The 12,145-nt window shown below is 30.5% G+C and overlaps 1 protein-coding gene across 20 annotated transcripts in view; it reads right to left on the bottom strand.

Annotated features, from left to right (window-relative positions):
- The window catches only part of MYCBP2 (MYC binding protein 2), a 283,622-nt gene that overhangs the window by 71,634 nt on the left and 199,843 nt on the right, over nt 1-12,145 (bottom strand). For 8 of the 20 annotated variants that reach the window (XM_021929688.2, XM_021929685.2, XM_021929687.2 and 5 more), the window contains 4 exons: nt 9,458-9,682; nt 8,476-8,608; nt 4,816-4,938; nt 1,716-1,895 (listed from right to left, as the gene is read on the bottom strand). In XM_021929688.2, coding sequence (XP_021785380.2) covers nt 1,716-1,895; nt 4,816-4,938; nt 8,476-8,608; nt 9,458-9,682 — 661 coding nt within the window. The remainder of the gene's footprint in view (nt 1-1,715; nt 1,896-4,815; nt 4,939-8,475; nt 8,609-9,457; nt 9,683-12,145) is intronic. The other 12 variants (XM_031655913.1, XM_021929689.2, XM_021929683.2 and 9 more) reach the window with 7 other exon arrangements.

Here is a 12,145-nt window from a genome sequence, read left to right on the forward strand (position 1 = left end):
CTGAGTAATTTCCATTGTTGGACTATAGGCAAGTAATGATTCAGAAAATTGCTAATTGAAACATAGTTAAGCCATGATTTCAAATTTGCTCCAAGACAGTGGTAAATAAAGTGCTGGTACTGATAACACGTATGTATAAAATTGTATTGACACAATGTCACCTAGAAACTGTTGTTCCCTGGAAGACACAAATCAACTTTTATTACTGTTTATTGTTTTGAAATATTTTATTAATTAAATTTGGTAAAATAAAAATAGTAATTATGTTTGTTTTTGTAAAGACTTGCAATGATTCTTTAGATAGAACAAAAAGGTTCTCCTTGCTCCTTAGTTCTTTTGTCTGCTACTGCTATGACATAGGCAATTTTTCGTTTAAAACTGAATTTGAATATGAATGAATTTAAATTTTCTAGTATAAATTTTCTACCTGAATGATCCTGATGTTTTTCCTTTACGTTTTTCCCCTTGTCCTTACCTTTAAAACTTTTTGAAGCTTAAGTAGTACATGTAAATGTAAAAAGTCTGATGCAACACAAAATTAATAAACTAACTCTTCACTTCTTTTTCATTCTTCTGAAATAGTATTTATCATAGAAGGAAAAAACTATTTCACACACGTGACACTATTTTGTTTATTTGAAATTCTTCTCTTAACATTCAAATTAATATTATACATGAATGAAGATGATAATAAGCTAGAAATTGATAGTACTTATATTTCCAAACCAATTAGTTTCATTAATTAAACTTTCCTAATGGATAGTGGAAACCCAGAAAAGTTTATACTCTTGTATACCCTTTACCTAAAGTGAATAAAGTAATGAATAACATCATTTGCTAGCTACATACTATCCTAGTTCTTAATAAAAACTAAACCAGCTAGCACTCTTTTACATGACCCTAGTAACAGTTATTAAAGTATTTTTGTTTAAAAAATAACTTAGACCTAAGTGTGAATGTCCTTTACCAAAGCAAAGAGGTTGTGCAATTGAATCTGAACAATGGTATATAAGCTGAGACTTTCACAAACTAACTGATTCAATTAATGAGAACTGAATGCCAAGAAGAGCACACTGCTGTCACACTGAATACAGCTTTGAAAAGTTTACGTGGAAGGTTCAGGAGGTCAAGAAAAAAGAACACTCAGTTAAGTATAATTTTTTTTGGGTATCTTTTCCAAACCAATGTGAATTACTATCATGGATGAAGGACTAGAGCAATCCTAAAAGGCAGAACTAGAATCAAATGATCAATTTAACATATAAGGAACAACAAAAAAATAAAAATAAAGACAGGAAACAACAATTTGAGAAAACCAGGAAACCTAAATTGTCATACATTTCATAGATACCAAATTCACTCAGAAAAAACAAACAAACCTGCCCAAACAAGTACAGTCTTTCTTCTACCCACTGATAGAGTGAAATAGCTTTATCCTTTTGGGACATCCTAAAGTAACAAAAATCCACTGAAAGTTGTCCCTATATGTGATGCTTACCATAGTCATGCATATGAACTTTAAAGCAACTTTAAATGTCTTAGCTGCAGAATGTCTTAGCTCAGAATAGCTTAAATATTTCAAAAATGTGGGAGGGGATAACATCCTAATTTAAAAAAACCAGTCAGGTGAGTTGATAACTAATTAGTAACTGATAAATAACTCAGAACAAAGCTTCAGAAATGCTTGATGAGGCAGGTAAGGCTGACAGACTTACTCTGAAGCTGAGGCTGCTGGAAGGAAAGGGGCTGTCCGAACACAAATGGGCTGTGTACTAGGGAAGAGGGAGGTTTTGCAGCTTGATCAAAGATGGAAGGAGCTGGGAGATTGGGTCGTGACTGAATGGAATTCAATATGGCACTCAGTTGGTCACCTGCAGCGGGTAAAACAGTCAAAACTGCAACTCGTTATTCATTAACATCCAAAATGGCAAAGTAAATGGTGCTTTATGACATTCACATAGAGTTGAACACTAAATAAAACCATGCCAATTCAGAAATGAGTGAAAATTGGTGACTATTAATCATCCTCAAATTAGGGACCAAATTTTGCATGCTTTTTTTTTTTTTTTAATGGAAGCACCCCACCAAATCTTATATAGAAGCCCATCTATAAAAACAAATCCATTTACATTCATATATAACATCTCTCATTATGTATGGGAGAATGAAGACTCTATGAAGAATCAGTGATAAATTGCTTCAATATTGAACATACATAAATGAAGATCTAAGTAAATGATGCCTTCTTCATAATTCCCAACAATGACTAATACCACCCTGCCTCATCGGCAGTATATTTCATGCAGAAAATAAGCAATTAGCAGTTTTTCTTTTAAAAAGCAGAATTAATGGGGCAAAGTATGTTATTAACATAGCAATGTGTTTACATTATAGTTATAAATTAATATTTTCTTTTTTAAGTTGTTACTGCCAAAGAAATTCTACTTTAAAAGCATGAAATATTTTGCTTAGAGGAATAATTTAAAAATCTGTAAGTTCTACAAGACAAAAAGGATTACGAGCTACCTAATTTGAATAGTATCTAAAATATCAATTCTAACATTTTTCCTTGAACCAAAAGGTTTCACAAAATTTTTTTTAAGATAATGAAATAATCTGATGGATAATTTCTTATTTGTGAGAATATGTACATTAAATAGTTTAAATGATGCTCGAGGTGGGGAGAGGGAACTATATCCAGACTAGGTGATGCAGAAACTGTAAAATACTAACCTTCTAGTCATATTTCCTAAATATAATAAAGTTTCATATGCAAAAGTTTCAACTGAAGTACCTACAAGGGATAGATTTATGTGGAAAGAACTGTGTACACGAGCCACATATTTTTCTTTTGCAATAATAAATAAATGCTGTAGATTATATGAAAAAAAATTAGCGATCATGAATAATTTTCTAAAATACTGTTTTAAGGAAAAAAAAAGCTTTTACGAAAAACAGTTCTTTGATTTTGGACAGTATTAAGAGTTAAAATGGGAACTACTGTTATAGATAATAAAGTCAGATATATTTCATCAAATTTAAATTTCTTATTATTTCTTTGCTCCATCTAAATATTTTAAAAGCTTGTTAATAAGAGCAGACTTATTAATATTTTTTTAAAAAAACAGGATCCCGTTCTGTTGCCCAGGATGGAGCATGTAGCTATTCACAGGCACGACTATAGCAGACTACATCCTTAAACTCCTGGCCTCAAGTGATTCTGCTGCCTCAGCCTCCCAAGTAGCTGGGACTATAGGCATGTGCCACTATGCCTGGCATGAGGCATGCTATTTTTTGAACGATATTCACAAAAATCACATGTTTAAAAAGTAATACTTTATTATTTCTACATAATAACAAATTTTCTCGGCAATGTTTGTGTCTCTTAAATATTTACATTTATTTTCATAAATTATAAAGACTGATTTACTGTGATAGCTATCAGTACAATGACAGACATTTTAAAGACTGAAAGCATACAACTTGTGTTAAACAAGGCTTTAAAACATTACTATATAGAGATATAGTAGCAGTAAGCAAATGCTGAGATTTTAAGAGTTGACAAAGGTAAAGAGAAAGGGACATAAAGAAAACACCACCAAGCATTTACACTATGTAAGTACAAAGATCTAGCTTAAATTAATGGAAATCAGGTACCCGAAGTAAGTGAGCAGATAATACCCAATCCTATGGGATAGGCTAATCCAAGGGAGTAAAAAAAAATCTTGTGGCTAGGTTTCCTTCATAAAAATACTCTGTGGAAAGTAACGAAGCTATTCAATAGAAGTAGTTTTATTTTAAACAGAATATTCCTTATACATTGATGTAATTCTGTATTTTGTTCACCGTTTTATTTTTTCACTTGTTCTGCAAGTCAGGTATAATGACACTGTATTTGTCCCTTGGAATCAAGTCCTGTGAATTAATTTAAATAAAATTAAAATAAAATTATTTCCACGTAGGCTATCTGCTCCCTTTTACCCATGACCCAGCTGTATGTTACCTGTGGACACTAGGGCTGATTTTGAAGGAGTCTAGATCAGGTACATAGGAAAGAACAAGAGTGTGTGAATTCACATAAAAATGCAATTTCTGATGAACCTCCAGCATAAATTGTTTAAAAATTAACTATTGTTTGGACAGTCCATGATGCTGGTCTCTTCCATTAATGCAGCCAAAACAGCTATATATATTTTATATTCATATGACTTTGGGTTTTTTAATTTTTATAACTTTCTGGTTTTATTACAGATACTAAAACCAAACATATCATTTCACATAATTCTAAATTAAGATTACTGGGTTAGAAATTCAAAACCACATAAATTTTATAAAGCTCATGTGTAACATTACTTAAAATATTATTTTAAGTAATAGTCTGATTATTTAAGTAATAGTCTGATTTTAAATGGATCATTTGAGAAAGTTCTTTGTTGCTCATTAACCTTACCATCCTAATAAGTGGATGATAAAAATAACATTTTACTAGATTTAGTGAAATAGAATCTTTAGGATATGAAATAAAAATGAGTGTTTTTTAAATAGAAAAAAAATAAGCAAGCACACTCAGAAATTTAAGCCAAAACTGGTAAAACCAAAACCAAAACCAAACAAACCAAACAAAAAAAAAAAAAAAAAAAAAAGAAACAATACTATGAAAAGAAGACCTTTGTAAACATTTTGTATTAGCTTTCCAGAAACAAATTTTAATTTAATAAAGATTTCTGGGTGAACACAAATAAAAAGTGTATAAAAGAGAAGGTAATAAAAAATATTGAAGTTAGGTAAGTAAAATACTTAGTTTTAAACACCTACCTTTGTTATTTCCGAGTCCATAATCAAATCCTTGGGCACTGCAACTTGCCCCTTTATTAAAAGCTTGCACTGAGAAAGGGCTTGGAGGAGGAGTTTGAGAATTCTGATCCAGAAGAACTTGTTCTACAATAAAAGCCACAGCTGTAACATTAGTTTCTTATATGCTATTCCCTATTCATACAACAAAGAGAGAAAATTGCAAAAGATTTTATGATGGTTAGATTTTAAAATAAGCTCATGTCTTGATTTGATAAATTAAAATACCAGCCAGGTCATTTTAACATTAACAAAGCACCTGACAAATCTTTATTTTTATTTATCAAATACACAGTGAAATTTAGAAATGAGATATGCTCTTATGAAGCCAATTTACTTTTATTGTGATAGAATATATTATTGAATGCATACTAATACTTCTGGACCAGGAACTCTTTGTATTTGTAACAAATTTATACAAGAGAATTTTGTAAAACAAAAATGAATAACCTATATACCAGAAATAAAAGTATTTTGTATATTAGTATTAGAATAGAGAAAAAAACTAAGTATCTAGTACCAAAAGGAATTTTCATTTGTTAACTGTTCTAAGTCATGAATGTGAAAATTATGGAAAACTTAACTTTTAACTTATTTTTATTACATAAAGATCTCTTTCCCAAATAGAAGGATAATAATAAACAATGTTACATAATCAAAGTCTATAAATGTATCAGAATTCTTATTTCAAGCAGAAAATGGCAAATGTTTTATCCATTTACAAATGGCAAGACGCGACCTATAAAATATGCAAACTAAATTAATCCCCTATGAACAATCAAGTGACTCCAAGATTCTGTCTGATATAAAACAATACCTTAGCTAAACATCCATATTAATGCCAGCCAAAAAAGGCAAAATAAAGTCTGTCAAGTAAAATCGGGGGGAAAAGGTATTAATTCCATTAAAATAACCTTATGAAAAATGAAATATCTTCAGTATATTTTTAAATATCTTATTTTAAAATATCTTTAGATATCTTAAATATATTTTTTGAAAGTCAATATTCCTTTAAACAGAACAGGGAACTACAGACAGGGTGTGGTAGAGTGTTTCCTTCCTACCTGTAAATTGCAATTCTGCTGTACCAGTGGTACTGTATAATCTATCCCTTTACCAGCATTTGTAGACTTTATTTAAAAAGTCAATCCTAGCACTTCCCTCATTAGGCAATACTCTTCAGCATGCACTATTTCAGCAGTGGAATGTTTCTTCAAAAAACACCCATGAACAGTAAACTGAACGGAAAAGATAGTAGTGCTTCCCCTCTAGACTAAGAATGGTCTAGCATCCAGAGTGAAGTCTGTTTCTACCACAGCAGTAACTTTACCTACTACAGATTTCAAAGACCAATAGAGAATTTTTACAAAGAGGAAAGCTTTTGTTTTACTCACACGACTTCATATAAATTACCATAGTGCCAAATCTTTGTATTTCCATATTAAATATTATCACCACTGAACAGACTATTTGGGCAGTACATCAACTAATATTAGTGATTTAAAGGCACTAACTTCATATCATTTCTTTCCTTGTCGCTCTAGATTTTATATTTAAATATTAAGATTTACATGAGCACCAAATATTTATATTTATATCTGTATCTATATATCAAGAGTAAAAGATGATTAACTGATTACAGAGAAAAATTTAAACTTCTCTTAAATGATACTCTAATTTAAGGGCATTTTATCTTGGAAGAAGCTTCTATCTTCTAAGTTTATAAGAATAAAATTTCCCAGGTTAAAACTTGATCCTTAGTATGGAAGGCATTTTGCGTTTTAACAATAATACCTAACTTACCATCCATTAGCTTTATCTGTTACTTGCTCATTTAGTCTTCATATCAAATTTATGTGGTTATGACTTATAAAATCCTTTTATAAATGGGAAAACTGAGGCACAGAGATATTAGGTTAACTTGGTCAAGGTCACATGAGTAAAAATTGTATAGCTAGGATCAGTACCGTGGCAGTCCTGCTTCAGAATCCACTCTCATATATTTTGTTGTACTACCAGTTAAAAAATTATTAAGCATTAAGCTAGAAAAGTCCTTTGGAAGTCACCTAAGCTGTTCTCATATTTAAATTATCTTAAATAAAATTGATTTCACCTTAGGTATTTTCATTTATATCTGAATATTCCTATATAAAGAAAAATGTTTAAAAATTTACGAATATGTAGTAAATATACAAAAATATATAATAAGCATGTAGTAAGTGAAAAAGTCATTTACTACATGTCAATTTATATCAAGCGGAACCCTTATCTTTTTCAAATGAATAGTTCTACTGTCTCAGGACATTATTTTATGACCACATCATCTTACACTAAAAAAAGTTTATCTGGGAAAAACAAGGGGAGGAGGTAGGTTCTCAAGTTGTGCTCAATGTGTACAGCATGGTGTAATGAGTACAGCATTTAAAACATGAATGAAGATTCTGGCTGAAGTCTTACATCTGCTATGTCACCAGCTGTACAACAGTAGACACATCATTTTAAATTCTACGAGCTTGAATTTCCTTACTTATAAATTGAAGATTATATCACCTACCTCAAAGGTGTGTTGTGGGGGGAAAAAGGGAGATATCTCCAAAGGTACTCCATCATTACTGCAAATTTCAAACCTTTTTTGAATCCATATTTATGGTCATATTGGGCCTCTTGGAATAATAAGTATTATAAATTTATTATCTTTTGAATAAAGATGCATGTTCTCTTATTCATCTAACCTCATCCTATAAATTTTGGGATTTGGCAGACAAGTCCATGTTTGCTTACATACTTATTTTGATGTGCTATTATTTTTATAATTCAAGTTATATTACAAAACTTCATGAGCATCTAGTATGTGTCAAACTGTTTCAGAACTAGGAATGCAAAGACAAAAACCATGTGCCTGTCCACAAGGGACTCATAACTGGGTATGAAGAAATAAACATGAACTTCACTGTGATAGAATCAATTTTTTTTCTAGTGGTGAGCACTATTCTTTAGGAACACAAGAAGTTCTTGGCTCTGTTGTGATCAGTTAAAGCTTCACACAAGAGATAATGTGGTCTCAACTTTGAAGAACAAATTTTTGCCACCAAGATATCAAAGAGAGGGGAACAAAAAGGAATATATTTTATTAAGTGAGATCAATGTTGAAAAAGGTAAAATAAAATTTAAAGTCGAAAATCTAACAACAGGAAATTCTAAAGACACTATGCATTTATTCAATGTTCTTTCCCTAAGACAAAACGCAATCAAATGAAATTGCCTGGGAGAAGTACTGAGATTGGTAGTTTGAATACTGAATTTTCATTTTATTATAGAAGGGATAAAATGTTAAGCCCTGGACTGGTACGGAAGAAAGAGGTATACAACTTTATATTAATGAAATAAAAAGCCTGTTTTATATGTTTCCAATTTTCTTTTAATTTTCTTATTTACTGTGCATTAAGTACTCACGTATTTTACAAACCAATTTTAACAGTTGCAAGATTTTTTAATTTTTAGTTTTGCTTTTACTTAAAAAAAAAACACACAAAAAACTCTTTAAAACAAAAGCAATACAATAGGCATAAAACTTCTGTATCTGAAAGCTTAATTGGAATAAATCACAAATTTAAGCCAACTTGCCATCTTCATGTCGGAGGTACTGGTTTCCGCCTCTGTCTCTAGCTAAGGACCATGCCTCTCCTTCATCACTCTCACAGAACTCTACCATGCTGTTCTGATCCAGTTGCACCCATGTCCCTTCAGAATTGGTTACCTGGTACATAACAAAAAGCATGATTGATTGGCTTGATTCTTTTAGGGAACTCAGTATGAAAACCAGTAAAAAGCTCACGTGTCTGAATAGTGTAATCATTCCAATACATTTCTACCAAGAAATTAGTTTCTGAAATTAAGGCCACAGCCTGAGGTAAGACAGAAGTCAATAAAAAGTTCTGTAAAATACTGCTTATTTATGAATTTGGTTAAAATAATAACTTTCAAAGCACAAAGATAATCCCTAAATAATTTTAAGTGTTACCCAAAAACACATGGCTCATTTTCTTTTTTCTGCACCTAAAATGTCCTAACACAGCCGATTTGCTATTATTTAGGTTGAGAGTATCCACAGTGTAACTTGAAAATGACCCTTACTGAGAAATAGCATGACACACTACATCTTCAAGCTTATCAGCTGAGGCAAATGCCACAGTAGCCTAAAGAGTAATTTTATTTGCTCAGGACTTCAGTGAGACCTATGAATGGGAACAAAGAAGTGAAACCTTTTGCATATGATCACATCTCCATACCGATCACATAGAATATTTTAAGTGCTGATAATCCATGATGGTATAGTACATTTGTAATAATGAAAAAATATATGCAAATACCAAACATTTATATATACAATACAAATCATTTGTTAATATATTGTTTTCACAAGGATAATTATGCAAATCATTAGACAGAAACACAGAAAAATTATGTATTTGCAATACAAGTAAAGATAAAATACATTAACATTGAAAAACCAGTGGCAGAAATGGCAACCTTTAGAAGAGATGCTTTGGTTGTATTATATTAAAAATGAGTATCTTAGAAGTCATGAAGCTACAAGAATCCATACCTCTCCCACTGCTTTGACTTTGTTTCCCAGAACTAACATTCCAATTGGGATACCTCTAAGGTTAGGGCAGCTTCTGATGTTGTGACCTGAAGGTCCCGTCTTCACTACCTTGTACATGCCTGGCCCTCCTCGCAAGAATGGCATATCTTGTTCTTGCATTGTTGCTTCCTGTGGGCAGCAGGAGTTTATGTCTTTGAAAAAGTCATCAGTATTAGTTTTAGATTCCTGAAAATTTGAATAGGAAAGAAAAATAAACAAAATACAATCTATTATCACTTTCAAAGCCTTCCTATTAACAGCTTTTATAGCAAGTCTACAGTACTGTCAGTATATAAAAAAAAAACCACATAACTAAAGATAACTGAAGAATTAGTCATTGGTACTAAAGAATCTGTTTTTCAACAATAAATGCTATTTAAAATAAAGTTGAAGTCAAGAAAATATAGCAGGAAACCAATCGACCTCTGGCTTCTGCCCAACACAATTTGAGAAATACAATCATTCTTGATTTTACTTTTATCTTTAATGCAATGTTTAAATTTAACAGTAGGAAAAATAAAAATACTATACTATGTGAACCACAAGGGAATAACTGAATCATTATTACCGCATTATTGTATATTGTTATGGGTTAAAAAAAAAAAAGTCTAAATATTCACTTCTTCCCATGTTGAAATACTTATTTATAAATAGAGAAAACAGGTATGAAGAATCTGAAAACTGATCCATAAGCAGAGATGATGAAAAATATGCATTAAAATATAGCTATATCTTGGTATTTGTTCATTATGAATGAAATAATGATGTTTATAAAATTTTAACAACGTATACTTTCTAATGTTGTAGAACTAAAAATGTCTTGCTAGATTTGTTAAGCCATTACTATGCAGTGATACATTAATGCTAGTAACAGAAAAGACTATATTTTTAGTAGAAAGGAGAAATTAAACATGGATTTAAGTAAATATAACATAAATTTATATTACTGAAAAGAGTCACTTCTAAAATGAAAGAAAAGAACCTACCCTAAATTTGCTGTTAAATTGTAATGCTGTGATAAAATTGTTTCCTTATGTGAATGGAATAAAGAGAAATAATAACCTTTCCATATTTTCTCTTTTTCCGAACTAAATGCAAATAAAGGGTCCACACTGGGTGTTCTCATTGCCATCACTACTCCTTTAAAAGAGATTTAAAACTGCATTTTTAAATACAGTACTATGAACTCTAGAATTTATTTCATATTCAGATAGAGTACTAGATAACCATAAAGAGACACACATGCAAACATTAGGTTAAAACTGATATTTAATAATGTTATAAATAGAATAAAAATTTAAAAACTAACATTATATAAGACAAAATTGTATTAAATAGTTCTATCCCTACCAGTAGCCTCATATGAAAAGATATGTATACATGTTCATATAGACAGTATACACAGAATATTAAAAACAAGATCCTCAGGTTTAAAAATATGTGGATTCAAGAATTCTGTATACCTGCTACTTCGTTATTTCCACACATGACTGGTCAGGGAAAACGTTAAAGTCACCATTAACTTTCACATATTTTGTGAATCTCACTGTAGTGATGAATAACCAATTTTTACTTATACAAATATGTACTAAGAACAATTAATTTACATTTACTATAATTATAGTTTATTTATCAATATTCTTTTGTTACATATTGGAAATTTAATGGAAATGAGAATTTTAAACACTCAAAAAGCTTAGATTTACAACCAAAAATAAATGTAAAATACATATTTTATATACTCATCATATATATTTGTAAGAATTTATATATGTGCAAACCTATATGAATACACAGAAAGCGCTCAAGATAAAAATTGAGAGTAGCACAGGTCTAAACTTTACATAATACTTGCTATTACACTCACAAGATTTTCTGTAAACATTTTAAAATGTCTATTTGTAAATGGTCAATAAATAAATACATCATGCCATTTCACAGTTGGAAGAGGCAAGTTTTAATCCTACTCACAAATGATTCTTAAAAATTACATGGTGACATAAAAAAGCAAATATCCACAGATTCAGCAAAAAACCCCTATTTCATTGGTATTTAATAATATTCCTAGTGCATTTAATTAATTATAACAATAATTCTAACTTTTGATCATTCAGGGTAACACTGGGAGTTAAGCCTTGGTAAAACTAATTATAATTGCAAACTAGTCACTGAAAGGCAATTATGAAAACTTGTTAAAAATTTAAAACAATATTTTATTGTAAAGGTAATAAAACTATATTAATAAGTATAAAACAAAGTTTATCCAATTCTTGTGCTAAACAGTATAAAAAATGGACAGACATAAAGTCATAGAACTGTGCCTATCACACTCAAGCAATAGTAAAATAAATGTTTTATTCAATACTGAAATGTAAGACCCAGGTACCAGCATATTAAATTCGTGGAAATATTATTATCTTCTCCCTCCATTCCCATCCCATTCTCAGATGAACATTCAAAGAGGGAATGTGAAAGAGTTGGCAGCAGAAAAAATAAAAGAGCCATAAGGCCAGGACACTGCCACCTAAATAAGTTAGTTGTGAAAACACTAATCTTAGATATAATCATTGGAAACGTCAGTCATAAACTAAATATAGCAAATTTGAAGTCATGTGGAAGTATCACTTAAACTAATAATACATTCTTTTT

Source organism: Papio anubis, chromosome 15, assembly GCF_008728515.1.
Source record: "Papio anubis isolate 15944 chromosome 15, Panubis1.0, whole genome shotgun sequence".
Classification (NCBI taxonomy): domain Eukaryota; kingdom Metazoa; phylum Chordata; class Mammalia; order Primates; family Cercopithecidae; genus Papio; species Papio anubis.